General features: G+C 33.5%; 1 protein-coding gene across 2 annotated transcripts; it reads right to left on the bottom strand.

Moving 5' to 3' along the window:
• Window positions 1-222: 222 nt before the first annotated feature.
• Window positions 223-15,018, bottom strand: LOC123671499 (homeobox protein unplugged). Of its 2 annotated transcripts, none has more exons than XM_045605374.1 (2): window positions 14,633-15,018; window positions 223-1,139 (listed from the first exon to the last, which is right to left on the bottom strand). In XM_045605374.1, the coding sequence occupies exons 1-2, from the start codon at window positions 14,901-14,903 to the stop codon at window positions 661-663; spliced, it is 750 nt and encodes a 249-aa protein (XP_045461330.1). In that variant the 5' UTR covers window positions 14,904-15,018; the 3' UTR covers window positions 223-660. The 2 variants fall into 2 exon arrangements, with proteins under 2 accessions (XP_045461330.1, XP_045461331.1); XM_045605375.1 differs by having other exon boundaries at window positions 14,642-15,003.
• Window positions 15,019-18,593: the final 3,575 nt, after the last annotated feature.

The following is an 18,593-nucleotide window of genomic DNA, read 5'->3' as shown; positions in this document are numbered from 1 at the left end:
GGCTGATTGAGTTTAAGTACGTCTATTGTTTAGATATTATTTTAAAACAATTTTCTATAATGTTAAGTTTCAGGTATTAGTTATTACTTAAGTTGCTACTTATTCACACCTGAAAATAGACAGATATTTCCAGTCTTATTTGTCTTTGAATTCTGTTCTAAGAATGAACTAATCAATGCTAAATGACAAGGCTCAAAGGGGATCAGGTAAAATTAACAAAAATAAAATTAACTACTTATATCTCAATAATTTTTATCATACAATATATTTACAGCATTGTTATTTAAATTTGAAGTGGTATAATGAGTGCAATCATTAATAATTCTAAAATCTATTGCACGAAGTCATATCTAAGTTCAATCTGATATTGAATACACATAATTCTGTTGAAATAATCAAGTAAAATTTCGTGATGCATCTGAGGATCAGAAGCTTCTTATTTTTTGAATTGCCAGAAAAATATTTATGTTGCATTTCAGTGTTGTTTCAATAATTGATATCAAAACGATCCCTTATATAAGTATGTACAGATTGAATAATAATAGATTATATTATTCACAATTTGAAACTTTTGATTACGTCATCCATTCCGGCAATACACTTCCTTTCAGTATGAATGCACTCCAGGGGCTCACTAATTTCGGGTTTGATCAGTCACTATCAATGTGGAGGACCTGGCGGGTGATACCCATGGTGAAGTTCTAATCCTGCTCGTAATGACGCATGGCTTGCCAGTACCCTACTTGCTAAATCTCCCAACGCCCTCTCCAGTTGCTGGTGTTGACTCCTTACTGCAAATCTGTTAACATGTACCGGTATGGGTACCACCAATTTGCTCTTATTTTGTCCATTTTTGGCCTGGTGTGGACCTGCTCCAAGACCAGCTTTCACTCTTTTCCACTTGGCTCTTCTGTTTTGGAACCAAATTTTGACTTGGACCTCGCTCAATCTCAGTGCTGATGCAATCTGACTACGCTCGGTTAGTGACAAGTACTTTTTAGCATGAAACTCTCTTTCTAGTTCCAGTAGCTGTTCACTAGTGAAGGCTGTTCTTCTTCTTCTTGCTTTGGCTGAGTTTGAGCTCTCGCAAGGTCCATCAGAGTTTTGTGTGTCATCAAGGTCGTCATCGTTATCTGAACCTGGAATAAAATTGAAATTAGAATCTGTCTTATTGTGATTTTTTTAACTGTAGGTGAAAACTTAGGAAAACGCAGCCGTCAAGTAAGGCTCTTTCGAGCACTCTCGAGACTATAGCAATATAAGTACATATGTGTTTGTGGTCTCCAAGGGAGGAATTAAGACATAAATAAAAACAAAACCTCTATTGACTGGCAGTGTCAGTAGTTTCAAAGAATGGTCTCAAAACGATAAAATTCAACTCACTGATGACAAATTATTCTTCAAATTCAATTCTGTCCGTGAAGTTTGCCGTTTGTCCGTAAAGACGATAACTCTCGGAAAGACCTAGATTCAAGCGCTTCATTCGAGATCCGAACTGAAAATTTTCAATTTTTTAGATTTTTCGTCCAGCTAGACGGACGGAAATCCTCGAATTTGACCAAGAAATCATCATCAGTGAGCTGGAAATTAGCGTTTGAGAACATTCCCGGCACAAGTTCTAACATTACAAACATTGTGACGAAATTGTAGAGCTATTTGTTCGGTGAACGAGCGCTCAGAATATCGGAAAGCATACGCATTTTAAGTACGGGCCGGAAGTCAGGATCAGAAAAACACGAAAAAGAGGCCCAGTGTGCTAAGAGGTTTAAGGGTAATTGTATAATTTTAGTAATTGTAATTATCCTTATTATTCTTATTGTAATAATAAATTGAATAAATTTTCCACTGTCTCTCGAAAATTTCTATGAAGCGACATAATATCATTTCGGTTTCAGGGAATATTTGAAACATTTTTTGTTGAATAAATATATGAACAAGTGTATCATGACTAATTTTGAAACATTTAACTTTGTAATATGTCGAATTCTGATTATATTATGAGTAGGTATGGATAAATTTTGAAGAAATGGAATTTATAGTTCAATAGAGTTTTACTCCAGTTTTTTTTTGTGATATAAAAAGTCGATTGAAATAACGTAGGTGAAATTTGAGGTTTGAAAATTTTCATTCGAAAAGAGTGCTTTCGTAAACATATTTCACTGACATACAAAACATCCCAATTCCTATTCCCTTACGAATCTTACGATTTAAATGTCGTTCTTCAATGATCTCAGATTCAGTGTAGAAGATTTGAGTGATAAAACTAAGAAATATTTTACCTCCAACCTATCTACGACTCAATGAAATGAGATGAATATTAAAAAAATTATTTCTAGTTATTATTTTGTTTTTACAAATGGTAAATTGATTCAGTCGTTACTAATTCATAGTTAATCATAATAATTCATGATATCAAACACAATTTTGTGGTACTTAGGTAGTTTTGAATATGAATATACCGAACACAGAATAAATTGAATAATAAATGGAAATTGGAATTTGTTCACCTAAATGCAATTTTGAAATTCAGTTTAGTATATCTTCAAAAAAAATTGAATTTAATTTTTTTGATTTTTCTGTAAATAAAATTTCTATTTAATAGTAATTAGTAACTTGCTTCAAAAACACGACATTTGATTCTTTGAATTTAAAATAAAAACAAATCTACATTTCAAGGAGTTAATTTCAGTGATTTGCAATTTATTGCAAAAATTAAAAAAATCAATGCAGTAAAACGCACCTCCCAAATATTATCAACAATTTAACACTTCCAATTTCCAGGCATGAAATTTATATTTCTGAATAAGAAGATTAATTAGTAACGAATTTTTTTGTTCATTCATCGTTCATTTCATCTTTTCTTCATAAATTTTTTTATTTTTGTACATCTGTTTCATAATTATGAATTGTTTAGTTCATCACCCCCCGTAAAGCCAAATACTGGCTGCATTGTGTTTGTATTGTTTTCATTTATATGAATGGAATTTAATTTATTGAATTCTAATTCAGAAATGAATATGTGACATAATTAGAATGCAGTTGAAAAATGGGACTTTTTTGGGTCAAAAAAATCCATAAATAACTGTCTTTCAACTTCAATGTATTTATTTGAAGATTAATAATATCAAAACTATTGGTATCAATAAAATTACAAAATCACTGCACTAATTCCACCGCCCCCCAGAAATATTATCAACAATTCTTATTTCCAGACATGAAAGTTACAAGATTTATTGGTAACGAATTCTTCTGTTCATTCATAGTTCGTTTAATCTGTTTTTCATCAATTTGCTTATTTTTTGTATCTCTGTTTTATCATTATGAATTGTTTATTTCATCACCCCCGTAAAGCCAAATACTGGCTGCACCACTGCACTGTGTTTGTATCATTTTCATTCGTATTGAAGAATTGCATTCATTGAATTCTAATTCAAAAGTGAATATGTGACATAACATAGAATGCAATAGAATCGGACATCTTATATTTTGGGTTAAAAAAACTCCTTAAATATCTATCTGTCAACTTCAATGTATTATTAAAATTATGGTTATCATTATTCGAATCTAATCAACAATTCGAAAGAATAAATAAATCATTTAACTAACTCATTAAAAAAAAAAGTCCACAACGATATGCATGAGCAAATGAATTGTATTGAAACCCCCATTGTAAATTGAATTATAATTGGATTGCACTCAAATTAGCCTTCAACCTACTGTATCACGATACTAAGAGGTATCGAATACAAATAATATTTTGATAAACCTAATTGAATTAACGATTACATTTCGAATGGAGGGGTCTCTAATAGGTAATACATCAACGTTTTCAACAAAAGGACAACGACGATGAGGGAAAGTAGAATTATCGGACAACATAATGAATAGTTGAGTATAATCGCTCATCCACCCGTTTTCCTATTGAATTATTCACCCCCTCAGCTACTTTTTCTGTGATATCGTTATTGCTGTTTAGAAGGGGAACTCGGGACGTAATTGAATATTCTGAAAGTGATTTTATTGCCCAAGTAAGGATGGGATGTAATGGTGTCCCAGCAATGGATTTTCATCAGGATGAACCAAATCAGTCTTAAATAATCATCATATATTTATTCACTAACTAGTCAATATTTTCCTTGTCATTACAGGAGTAAAAAAGTGATGATTTATCATTGTTAACTTGTTCACATTCATTATTAGATTACACCTTCATGATTTTCATCATTGATCCAATTTTTTTTTCTAATTTGGGCCTCTAATAAATTAATCAACAACATTAAATTTTTTAAAATTTTTTTTCCATCACAATATATCCCGAACATAGCTATTGGTAAGGAATTAAATTCTCAAACATTGAAACTAGTTATCTGAGCTGGTACAATAAAGGCAGTTGATCAAATAACATCAAATAGTATAATTTTAAGTATCAACAATGTTTAGCATATTTTGCCGATTGAAGACAATTGTTTTGAGGATAAGCGTAGCAACGACTTCTATTATTAAAATATCGAAAGCTTTTAAGACCGGACTGTTAAATAGGGTTGAAAAATCATAGGCTTTTTAGCCGTTTAGCCGCATCTTCAGAGGTTTCTAGGTTATAACGTAAGAGGGGTCTAGACTACGCGGCTTTCTCGTGATCTGACAAAGTTCAACTACTCCTTTCTCCTCGGCGTTTTTGAGATCCCACCACTTTTCTTGATTAGTGATGCAATCCCAAACGTTCCCCAGATTTACCGTCCTTTTCAACCACATGCAAGAATTAATCTAATTCTTCTTTTTTCCATTTCAGAAAAATTAATAAATAAGGATTTTCCGCAATGACGAACTCTTCAAAAAATGAATAATAGTAAAACCTCATATAAATCGATGAATCCTAGTGTAAAAAAGAGTATCTACTAATTTTTGAACTGATCGCTGAAACGGTATAGACCCCTCTCAACGCTAGATTTCTCCTCGAACTGAATGTCGATTTTTTTTTGTAGGAGGAATCCTCATGGACGAACTACATCAAGAATGGTCGAAGAGTGTTGGTCATGGTTACAGAATTCTTTATCCTGACCTGTGAGGTTAAATGACAAAAAATGGGATTGTCTGTCACCTTTGGATTTTTATAAAGGATACATAAGCCTTTTTGGATTGGGATTTGAAGTACAAGTTTTGGACACTTGTATCTGGAGGAAGATTCGTCGTACTTGGGGGATTCTCTGAATAATCGGTTTGGGTGATTTCTTCTTTCCAAAAGTTATGAGAGCGTTTTTACGAAAATATTTTTTCAATTGAGGTTGGTTCGCCCCACAATGAAGCTGGGCATTGCTAGTAAGTTGAAAACCAGGGCGCGTTGAAATAGGTCCTGACGAATTTATTTTTGATGATTTGTAACTTCTTGAACTTAGTTGCGGAGGGCGTGGAAGCCAAACATCTTCAAACGTAAGGTACAGTGGGATGGACAATAATTATATATAAGATCAACTTGTTATGAACGGACATGTTGCTTTACTACGATGACAGAGCAGCGAAAATAATTTGGCAAGCACCATTTTATATCTTTCCGGACGTCGTAGTAGTTGAAATGATCGAATGTTAGCTTCTTATCCAAGATTACTACCAAGTGTTTTTTTCTCTCAGGTCTTCTTTTTTTATAAGGACTGGAAATTTATTCCCTACGCCTCTACTTCAATTTCTCCGATTTTCTACTGTTGCCTAATTGCGGGAGACTGTTCTACCTACTGCATGTCCTTTTTTCTTATATTTGGTTCTTTGAAAGAGGTATTTCCTCTTATCTGTTATTCTTATTTTGATTTGTAGTATCTTTCTTAATTCATTATTCTCATGCTCTTTCCGCTTTTCTATTGTCTTCTTTCTTTGTTTGTTAACTATTTCCTCAATAGTTTCAATTTTTAAATATTCTTTGATTTGTTGGTGGCTTATATACCATGGGAGCCAACCGCTGTTTTAATTACTGTATTGAGTATAATTTGCACTGATCTTTATTGTTGTCTTTCGTATTATACCAGGTTACTCCTGCATACGTAATGCTTGGTATTAGTTATTAGCACTATGTTTATTATTTTCATCTTGTTTTCTAAGTTTGCTTTTTGGACTGAGCAGGAGGTACAGTCTCCATGCAATTGCCTTGCCTTTTTTCTGTTTTCTTCCATCTGTTTGTTATAGTTCATTCTTCCATCTAGAATTATTCACGGATCTTTTGCTTCCTTTTTCCATTATATCGTCTGATTCTCTATTTTGACGTTTCCTGCTTTCTCTTTCTTTATAGTTGTTTCTCCAAAGTATATTGCAACTGTTTTCGATGTATTAACTTTGAATCTCCATTTCTTGAAGTATTCCATCAGTTTATCTAAGAGTATCTTTAACTGCCTAGTAATTGTTTTGGGCATTCTACTGTGATAGTAAATAGCGGTGTCATCCGCAAACTTAGCTATCTTGCATCTATTTAGTTCTGGTATGTTTGCCATGTATAAGTCGAACAGCAGCGGTCCTATCAGCGATCCTTGGGGAACTCCGGCTTCAATGTCTCTAGTCGTCGACCTGGTACTATCTATATTCACTCTAAATTTACGATCCAAGTATTTTACTTTGGTCTTTGGATTCTTAGCAGATATAATGTTCTTACATTAGGGCGCAGCCTAACGTTTTGACGAATCCCAGTGTTGAGAAAAGAGCAACGCTCTTTTCTGGGTTCACTTTGATTAGCCATTTGTTGTACCATTCTTCCAAACGACTTAGGTCGTCTTGAAAGTATTCGCCAATCGGGATAATTTTGACCGGGCTGTGATAGTAGTGTCATCTGCATATGTGGCTAGAGAAGTTCGATCAGACTTGGAGATATCAGCAATATAGAAGAGGAGACATCACACTGTTTTGGGTGACTTCGGCTTCGATATCTCTAGGGTCATATATTGTTTTGGAGATTTTTACTCCAAACTAGCGATTATGTAGAAATGAGAGAATTAGTTGACACATCAGAAGGGTCAACATGAACATTCATTTCACTGAATGTCAAGAGCCAAGTAGTTGATCCCATCTACTTCGGACAGGTTTACTTTGAGTGTCTATTGCTGGTAGTCAGGCGCTATGAAATATTGTTCTTTCATCTTTTATGTGATTATTCGAATGTTTATTTGTTCTGATGGCTTCATTCTCGGGTAATAGAACTTATCATTTTAGAGAATTTCTGTCTTTGTGGATAAGATGTGGTGAGCGTCGGTGAGAGCATGTACGGCCAGTGGGGACTTTTTCTGTTTGGTTTAATCGACAACACTTTTCGTGGTCCTGGACTTGGATGCGAATGCTTCTTTTTTAAGATCCAATGTGAACATTTTTACAATCACAAAACCCTCTATAGGTGAACGCCAGCTTCAAGAAGTGGATCAATTTTATCTTTAGCACTTCTTAAGGCTACTATATACGCATAAATTTCATGTAAATAAGTAAACTTGTTAATAAATATGTACATATATCGAAATTTTCTTATTTTCGGGTTTTATTTCGTGTGCAATTGAAAAGACTCTATTGGTGCCGTCGGTAACTAATTTAGGCGTTTGAAAGTGAATAATTTATCATCGCTTAGCATTTGCGAAGCTTCAGACAATTGGAAATTTTTGTAGTATTAGTTTTGCAAATAATTTTTGATGAAAAATGTAAATACAAGAGTCTGAAAAATAATAACATAAAGATAACGAATTGTTGATAATGATAGTGTCAAACTAATGCCTTTAAATAACCATGGATATACAGAGTATGTGATTCTTATATTTGAATGTCTTTCAAAAACTCAGATATTATTGGATCGAGAACGAGAACATTACGGTAAATACATACCTATTGTATTCAGTTTCTTATTATACGTTCGAAATGTATTGATTCCGTGTAGGCAGTTTTTGATGGTATGAATTTTTCTGAATTATCTTTGGTTGAAATAATATATACCTATGTACAAGACAAAGACTCACCCTGTAAAATATAATTTTACAATAACATTAGGGAAATAATGGTAGAAGCGAAATCGCGTATGAAATATTATTTGTTACTTTCAATAGATTAGATACTATTTTTTTTGTTCTAGAACTGTATCCACATTTTTAGAAAGGTACGCCAAAATAGGTGAACATAAAAAATATTTTCACTAATTTATTCGGTTCGGTTTGTCCTATAGTGCCTTAGTAGTTAGAAATGCCACTATTTGTTTTTGCTATTCTGATTAAGCTAATTCGAGCACTTATCTAGAAATTAAATTTTTATTCTTGGCACCATTCAACTTTGAGTTTAAAAGGGATTACCACTACGGGCTTTTTCACATATTCATTTCTCCTTTGGCGCTCCTGCGATGACCAAACTTTGTACGGTGTACGAAGTTGTACCGGGTTTTTCACCATAATTTGACCCCCCTTTAACTTTGTTACTAGAAGAGGTACAAAAAAATTTTTTCTACAAAAGTTTCACGAAATCGACTAGTGTTTTTTAAAATGATTTCACAAAACGAAATATATACAGAGTGGGCAACATATTCGTAACAACTTCATTTTTTCAAATAGAACACCCTGTATATTTCTCTATATTTGACTAGCTCTTTTTCTCCTGATTTCGAATATATAACATATGTTTGGCCTTTCTCTCTTATTCTGAGTACCACAGAGTTTCAAATTCTAAGAACCACCTGGCAAAAGTAATCTATTTTCAAGTGGAAGGCTGCGATAACTCAAAATGCCCTTTTTGAGTTATCTCGTTGGGAACGATATGACGTTCACTATAAATTGGAATTGGATCATTTGGATGCAACTCCAAATATTCTCTCCTTGTAGCTTTCTTATTTTATTGTTCTCCACTTAACGTGAAAATATTTCAAAATTTTCCGCTTCTGTGTAGTGTATATCCAATGAATAGTTTCATTCAATGACAAAGGTATGTCATCTATTGTTGCCAACGAGATGACTCAAAAAAGGGTATTCTGAATTATCGCAGCCTTCCACTTGAAAACTGATTACTTAGCTTCCAGGTGGTTCTTAAAATTTGAAACTCTGTGTTACTCAGAAGTCAGAATAAGAGAGATGGGCCAAACATATGTTATATATTCGAAATCAGGGAAAAAAGAGCTAATCAAATATAGAAAAATATATAGGGTGTTCCATTTGAAAAAATGAAGTTGCTATGAATATGTTGCCCACTCTGTATATATTTCGTTTTGTGAAATCATTTTAAAAAACACTAGTCGATTTCGTGAAACTTTTGTAGAAAACATTTTTTTGTATCTCTTCTAGTAACAAAGTCAAAGGGGAGGGTCAAATTATGGTGAAAAACCCGGTACATTCATCTCTTCTTCCTTCTTTTTCGAAGGAAATAAATAGAGGGCAGGACTGAACGACGACTTTCACGAAATTATAATTCATCTCTTTTGTACTGACTTCTGGTAGGTTTTTTTCACGAATATTTTGAAAATATATCACTCCTTTGTACAGGGTGGGCAAATTTCGATGTTTTAGCACTACAACTTTTGAACCAGAGGAGATAGACAAAATCTGATACCCACTTCTCGATCTCTTTTTCTGAGAAACTAACAAGGGTAGTATTCATTTTTGGCCACCTTTTTTTGTTTTCGAGTTATAAGCGAAAATTGGAAAAATGGCGATATCGAAAAACATTTATATCCCCGCTAATACTAATGATAGAGCTCTGAAATTAAAACATTATATAGGCACTTTTTCACGTAGAATCCAGTGGCGTGCTCGTATTTTCAAAAGGATTTTTAATTACGAAGCTATGACCCAAAGTTATGTTTTTTCAAATAGGAACACTAGATTTTTGTGCCATTTTCTGAAAGGTTAATTTTTCCTGATTTCAAAAATATATAACATCGAATGATTCGTATCAAAATAAATAACAGAAAATGGTCAAAAACCTTTTTTTACTTAAGAGTCTCAATATTTCTATGGTTTCAACCGTTGATGAGCCTTTCTATAACAAGGGCAGTGTCCTTCCGTCAATCTGATTATTTCTATGCTTTTCAATTATTTCTACAAAATTCGAATCTATATTTATTTTATACAAATAGTTTCGAAAAGATAAACGAACTTGGAAAAAGTTTCCTAGGTAGTTTGAACACAGTTTCAAATATTCATCTATCGAAATATCGAGAAGAGGTGTCGACTGTGCATTGTGCAATTGTTGTCATTATTAGTTTAAATATTATTTCTTGTTTGTCCCTTCGTTATTGAAATGTTGAGTTCAATCATATATGCATTGTTTCATATGCTGTTTAAAACGGATTGGTACTTGTGCGTACCTATTGATTCTGGAGACCTATGTAAATAATCTCCTGATACATGCATCTCAATACAACTATTTCCATTGAAAAATTCGATCTTGTGGTTTCTCCGTTATTTCCAAATCAATTTTTAAATAAAAAATTTATGAAACATATCTAGATTCGAATTTTGAAGAAATAAGTGAAAAGCATAGAAATAATCAGATTGACGGAAGGACACTGCTCTTGTTATAGAAAGCTCAATTTTTCTGTGTTCATCAACAGTTGAAACCATAGAAATATTGAGACTCTTAGGTGAAAAGAGGTTTTCGGCCATTTTCTATTATTTATGTTGATCCGAATCACACGATGTTATATATTTTTGAAATCAGGAAAAATCAAGCTTTCAGAAAATTATACAAAAATTTAGTGTTCCCATTTGAAAAAACATAACTTTGGGTCATAGCTTCGTAATTGAAAACCCTTTTGAAAATACGAGCACGCCACTGGATTCTACGTAAAAAAGTGCCTCTATAATGTTTTAATTTCAGAGCTCTATCATCAGTTTTAGCGGAGATATAAATGTTTTTCTATATCGCCATTTTTCCTATTTCCGCTTTTAACTCGAAAACAAAAGAAGGTGGCCAAAAATGAATACTACCCTTGTTAGTTTCTCAGAAAAAGAGATCGAGAAGTGGGTATCAGATTTTGTCTATCTCCTCTGGTTCAAAAGTTGTAGTGCTAAAACATCGAAATTTGCCCACCCTGTACAAAGTATTGATCATCAATTTTTTTTTGCGGAAAACGAAAAGTTACTAAAATTTATTTTTATTTTTTTCATTCGCCATTCAAAAATATTTACTTTCTCCTATGTAGATTATTACCTAAGGAAATTATGTGAAGACCCCATAGAAATCGGTGAATGAAATATCTCTAATTTCGTTTTGAATTGAGCAATCACGTGTTGGCGTTTCCATTTAACATAGTACTTCACGTTAAGTGGGGTACGGAAAACTTACAAACCCTATACAGATCACCTACGATATCCTAACTCCTCCAAGCATAATATGATCTTCCAGAAAATTATGTTCGATCCTGGAAAATTCGTCGAAAAATCAGGAATCTCTTGATATTTCAGTAATTCGAAAATTTTCTACTTTGACTGAAAAACCTCTACTTTATTTATGGAACGAAAAGCTATAGTTTTTGTTGAAAAGTTCATAGCTTCTTGAAGCACATGAAAGAATTTGAATGTCAAGTTTACGAAAAGCTGCCTAAGTGATCATACCTGTCATATATTTATTGCTCATCGTAAGGAGTGAGCTTCTTTTACGGAAGCCGAAGAAGGTACTCGGCATACAGATTACAATAAGATCCTCGGCTCATTTCAATACAATGCATATAGGTGAATATTATAATTCTTCTACAATCACTTATGGAGAAAATTTTGCACATATGCATTCGGGTCGTTTATATAATGATACGTAATCACATGCATGAGTCTCTTGAATTAGACAACAGGCGGTAAGTTGTTTCGTTGCTTGATTGAGCTTTGAGAACTTTGACGTTTAGTTGTCATCGATTTATATATTTCGTATAATATATAACAAATAATTACCCCATCTTTAATGCTACATGTATACTTTTTGCCGAAAAAATATAAAATGAATAAAAAAAAATTAGAGTCTGGTAGGTACCTACTCTCCTGAGTAGGAATAGCAACTGAGAGAGATACAAAAAAATTATTCCTACAAAAGTTTCACGAAATCGACTAGTGTTTTTCAAAATGATTTCACAAAATGAAATAAATACAAAGTGGGCAACATATTGATTGCAACTTCATTTTTTCAAATAGAACACCCTGATATTTTTCTATATTTGACTAGCTCTTCTTCCCCTGATTTCGAATATATTACATATGTTTGGCCTATCTCCTTATTCTGAGTAACAAAGAGTTTCAAATTTTAAGAACCACCTGGCATGCTCAGTAATTAGTCTTCAAGTGGTAGGCTGCGATAACTCAAAATGCCCTTTTTTGGGTTATCTCGTTGGCAACGTTATGACATATGTTTTTCACTATAAATTGGAATCGGATGATTTGGATGCAACTCCATATATTCCCTCCTTGTAGCTTTCTTATTTTTATTGTTCTTCTCGTGATATGAAAATATTTCAAATTTTTCCGCTTCTGTGTAGTGCATATTCGATGAATAGTTTCATTCAATGACAAACGTATGTCATATATCGTTGCCAACGAGATAACTCAAAAAAGGGCATTTTGAGCTATCGCAGCCTACTACTTGAAGACTGATCACTGAGCATGCCAGGTGGTTCTTAAAATTTGAAACTCTGTGGTACTCAGAATAAGAGAGATAGGCCAAACATATGTTATATATATTCGAAAACAGGTGAAAGAGAGCTAGTCAAATAAAGAAAAATATACAGGGTGTTCCATTTGAAAAAATGGAGTTGCAATCAATATGTTGCCCAATCTGTATATATTTCATTTTGTGAAACCTTTGTTGGAAACATTTTTTTGTATGTCTCTCAGTAACAAAGTTAAGGGGGGGTCAAATGATGGTGTGAAACCCGGTACCTTATCATTATCAAAATATCATTCCCTGTATAATAGGAATTTCTGATCAAATCAATTTACAGGCTGACAAAAAAGCCTTAGAAATTCATGAATTAAGAGAAGAAGTCCGCTTAGTAGTGTTGCATTAATTTCCAACAAGCTAAATTGAAAAATGCTGTCTGAAATACTTTCGATTCCGCTTGATCATTGTCAAATATCACAAATTTTTGTTGTTTGTTTATACCGCTAAAAAAGTTAGTGAAATGAGGTTTATAAATCGTGAAGAGGAATTATACTTTTTTCTCACAAAGAAATAGTTATTTATGCAACAAGTGCAAAAAGTGAATGTTTATTGCACTCGACGTGTAATTGTCCGACGAGGGCGTTAGGCCGAGTTGGACAACACGTCGAGTGCAATAAACAATTTTTGCACGTGTTGCATACAACATTTTTCCTACGTTCATGCAAAAAGCATGTTATCATGAGGTGTGGTCATAGTACAGACAGTTTGCTCTATGGAGGTAGACGGTGACAAATCGGATCAGTTTTGATTAAGGAGTTATTCTCGGGAAGGCATTGTTTGTTTATCTCTGGCTGCTAACATTAATACAAAATAATATAAAATATGTAACTGTTTAAAACGTATTGCCAATCTCACAGAATATCTGATAAATATGTAGTGGGTTTGAACGTTTATGTTTGTCATGATGACAGCACATTGAAGTAGAATGACAGATGAGTGCAATAAAAACTTTATTGCACTAGTGCAATAAAGAACTTCTTTTTCCACTATATATATAGTTCAATAAAGTTTTGCTTTTTGCATGAATGTAGAAAAAACATATTCTAGTGCACTCTCAAAATATTTTGATTTATTGGTTCAGGAGTGATGAAGTCAAGGATGTTTTAAATATTATTTTCCATGTTTTCTCATCCTGTTATTGATAATTGACTGCTTCTCGAATAATTCCAAAACTACCGAAAATTAAAAAAAAATTGGATGAATCTCCAGATTAATAGGAATAAGAAGATAATTCAAAAGTTTATGGAAAAAAAAACTGGAGTACGATTTATTACTTTTTATAATGGGCTTAACTTGACTGCAGAAGAAAACAAATAACTGCTAGTACGGGCTGTGTGAGAAAACGTGAATAACATATAGGTACCATTCCGTATGAACATACTGCACAAGTGTAGCTGTGTACTCGGCGATTTTTTAACGTGGTTTTCCCAGTAGAAATACTTGTATTCCAATCAAGAAAATTGAATGATATTTTAATTCTATTATTGATTGATAATTATAATATCTTATTTCTATATTATGTGAAGATTTCGCAACTGTCAGCCTATAGTTTGATTGGTTTTCTATATCCATTCTATCGAGATACACCCACTATATCCAAATGCGCATTGAGAAGTTTTTCTACAATGCTACTAAGTGTTCATCTCAAAATTGTTTTGTTGCGATTTTTTCAACGTATAAAATATTCTAAAATTTTTTACCTATAAATTGAATTTCATGCTATTAAGCGTATCTAAAATTAATAAGAGACAGCTTTGTGAAAACACGCGTTGACACATTTTTGACCAATAAATTCAAAGCAAATAATGCTTTTGAACAATGTTTGATAATTACATTATTCTTTAGCGTAAGTAGGTATTAAGTATAAGTGTATAGGTATTATTAGAAAGAGCCTATTTTGAAGTCAATCAAATAAATTTAAATATATTTCTCGCGTCATTTATCATCAATTTCCTGTATAGATACATCAAAAGAATCTCAATTTATAAAAACTCACTGTCTTTACTCCTTCGAGAAAGATCCTGAGCATATTCCATATCTAAGCTACCATCTTCCGAATCGGTATCTCTCATAATTTGGTGCTGAAATTGCTGGTAAGGTGGCGTCGTTAAATTCCAGGCGTTACTGACGTTATTACTACTTTTTTTCGGTCCACAGTCACTCATTAGGGCTTCAATAGAAAAGGGTCGGGGCACAGGTTTCGTCATAGTTACTTCTTCACAGTTTTTATTATCGTCAGGTCTCGATTCACTTTCCACGATATCCATGGCACACTCAGACTTTTTTACACCCGTTCACAGAAACATCGATTTCTATTCTTCAAGTAAATATCATATACGCAGAAGATTTCGTGTGTACCGATGAACGCAGGATGTGTCACTGGAATTCAGAATCCGACCCGAAGGACCAGAACACCCTGGGTGGAGATTTTCGACGTACCGCCTCTAGAATCCTATTGGAGGGAGTTGAGCCAATCCCCTTTCTCTCAGAGTAGTTACTTCAAACCATGATAGAATAAAAAAGATAGATATGATATCGCGCAGCAGTGGGCGTGTCTAATTCCAATAAGTGACGTCACCTTGTGAGTTCGGCGCAATGTTTACTCACATCGACAATCGACACATTTTTGTGGCCGGACATAATTCGTAGTTTACGTGTGGTTTTGATAGTTTTTTCATTTTCGAAGCCATTTTTCAGTGAATAAATTCAAGAAAATGAGGTGTGCTGTCTTTGGATGTGGTGTCGACAATCAGGCGAAAGGATTTTCGCCTGATACGAAGTTCTTCAGCTTCCCAAAAGACAAAGAATTGGAAGCTAAATGGAAACATATTTGCAAACGAGAAGACAAATTTATCCTGAAAACTGCTCGGATTTGCTCCAAACATTTTTGTGATGAGGATTATGAGCGAAACCTGAAGCACGAGTTGCTTGGATACAAGCCAAAAAAATATAGACCCCTAAAAAAGGACGCTATACCATCAAAAAACTTATCGCTACTTAGCAAATCTGAAAAACTTCAAGAAAAGAGTGCATCTCTCAGGGAAGAACGCATTAAGAATAGGGCACGAGAAAAGGAAAGAAAGGAGTTGATAAAAACTGTTTTGGAAGAGTAAGTTATTTTGGGGATTGTACATTATGTCCTATCATTAGATATACATATATACATCATTTTGTTGGTATTTTTCATTTGAGGTATAATATTTAGCAGTGCACATAGATATTGGGTTATTTGTATACTAATTTGGTTTGGTTTGGATTGGTTTTTACAGTCGTTAATTTGAAGCTGTTGGCAAAAACAATATCCTCCTAGCATGTCTATTAACTAACCCTTGCTGGTCAATTTCAGTTGTCCCTTGCATGTATAATATCCAATAAATAATAATAGGTGTTTTTTGCTTGTAGAGTGAATGTTTTGGATGGTGATAGCGTTAACTTTAGTATAAGTGAATATCATCCGATTAATGAAGAAGAGGATTTGGTAGATGCTCAGGTAGATGTATCTACTCGAGAAATAGGGTACATATTTCATATTTTCATCATAATTTGCCGCTGTAGTTTGAAGTTCTAGTATTCTTGGTTTGGTTTTAATTTTCCTTCTTAATACTATTTTTTAGAGTCAATACTGACACACAAGTAGATGATCGTGACAGAATAATAGCTAGCCTTCAAGAAAAATTGAAAATTTTGGAACATAAACAAGATATTATTGGAAATCTATTTAGCAGGGAACAACTAAAAAAACTAGAGGGATCAAAGGCTCGCCTAAGATGGTCTGTCGAAGACATTTCAAAAGCTATTGTAATATATTCTGCTGGTCCCAGATCATACAGATTGCTCTTGAAGAAAGGGTATCCCTTCCCTGCAGTATCCACTCTTCGATGCTGGCTCAGAAAAATTCAAATTTCTCCTGGAATATTAAAAAGTGTTTTCAATATTATGAAGCTATCAGATATGAGTACTCTGGATAATGTGTGTGTTATATCATTTGATGAAATGAAAATTAGAAAATGTTACCTATACGACAAAGTCAAGGATGAAACTTTGAAGCCATACAGCTATGCACAAGTAGTAATGTTAAGGGGACTTTTCAAAAGTTGGAAGCAGCCTATATTTTATGATTATGATTTCAAGCTTACTAAAGAGAAATTATTTGAGATAATCACCTTTGTGGAATCCTCAGGTAATTAATTATTTCTAGTAAATTAATATGCTTTTTTGGATAATTTAATTTTTCATGAAACAATTTATTAAATAATTACTTGCAGGTTTTCAAGTTGTGGCTATGGTAAGTGATCTGGGAGGTGGAAATAGATCTCTTCATAGTGAACTGAATTTGAAACATAATAACACTAGCTTCACAAATCCTTCTAATGGTGAACCTGTTTTTGTATTTGCTGATGTTCCCCATCTAATGAAGTTAATAAGGAATCACTTTGTTGACTATGGGTTCATAGTAAATGGGAAAGAAATAAATAAAACCACAATTGAACAACTCTTGGAAGTCACAAGCACTTCTGACTTGAGAATAACACACAAAATTTCAAAAGAGTCCTTAAATGTACAAGGAGCTGCCCGTCAAAAAGTAAAACATGCCACAAAGTTATTTTCACATACAATATCAATGGCCATTTCTCGATGTGGAACAATGGGGTCTATAAATCAACCAAACTGGGTAGAATGTGCAGAATTCTTCAAACTGGTATTTATATTATTTGTTTAATTCCATCTTCTTAAAAAATAGTAAGCTATTCCTATGCCTTTTAAGGTGAATGATTGGTTCGATATATTGAATGTACGAGTTCCTAAAAGTGACAGTAGAGATACAACCAAAGCTTATGGACTTGCATTAAGAACACAAGACAGTATACTCACTAAAATGAACCATACTATGGAGAACATGAGAGTGAAGGGCAAAAGAACTTTACTTCCATTTCAAAAAGGTAGGTACAGTAATAAAGTTTTTCTTTATAGCTTTCTATAAACATACATAAACTAAGTGACGTGGCTAGAGGAGGAAAAAAAAGAGGGGTGTTTATGGATGAGTTATCTAACATTGCTTTCATTCTCTGTCAATTTTGTTTAAGAATATTGCAGTTTTTCAGAGGGGTTGTAGCTCAAAGTGTAATTTGGGAGAAATTTGATGCCTACGACAAAGAAGAAGGTCAAAATTTGGCAATAAGAGTTTTATATGACTTATAATCAGTACTTTGGATTTACATAAGGATCAAATTTTCTAGTTTTCTTTGTTTTAGGTGTAATTATGACAAATACCTCTTTGAGATTGTTATTCGAGCATCTGAAGGCAAGATTTTCCACAAAATACCTTCTGACATACAGGCTAAACCAAGACGTTTTGGAAAACTTTTTTGGAGTTATAAGGGCTAAGGGAGGGCTTCATGATCATCCAGATGCCCTTGAGTTTAAATACAGATTGAGGTCCTACATTCTCGGTAGAAATGAGGGCTCTCTTTCAAGTTTTGGCAACGTTGAGGAGGACGATACTCCTGATTTACCTATTGAGGAAGTTAATCTATGTGGACATTATTTTTCAGCGGTTGACGACAACAAAGAACCTGAGGAGCCTAGTGACTCAACAACACTTAACTCAGTTGATATTGAACTGAGTGATATTGAGTATGATGGATTGGAAAACCTGGCTGGTTATATTTGCTATAAAATGAAACATCTTGATACCTCTACCTCTACAACTTCAACATCGAGCTATACTTGGGTTTCACATTTGAGTGAAGGTGGCTTATCAAAGCCATCTTCAGAATTCATGATACAGTTGGAAGAACTTGAGAAAATATTCAGATCTGTAAATAAGGACAGTTTATTGATCTCCAAGAATTATTTGAAGAAATTAGTGGAAATGAGTTCTCATGTGTTGTGTGAAGAGAAGACCAAATTATTGTTTTTTCGTTCTCGAATGTTTTTTAGAATGAGGCAGTTGAATC

This window comes from Harmonia axyridis, chromosome 1 (genome assembly GCF_914767665.1).
Source record: "Harmonia axyridis chromosome 1, icHarAxyr1.1, whole genome shotgun sequence".
In the NCBI taxonomy this organism is placed as follows: Eukaryota; Metazoa; Arthropoda; class Insecta; order Coleoptera; family Coccinellidae; genus Harmonia; species Harmonia axyridis.
The sequence above is the reverse complement of the archived record's forward strand: the minus strand, read 5'-3'. Positions and strand labels throughout refer to the sequence as shown.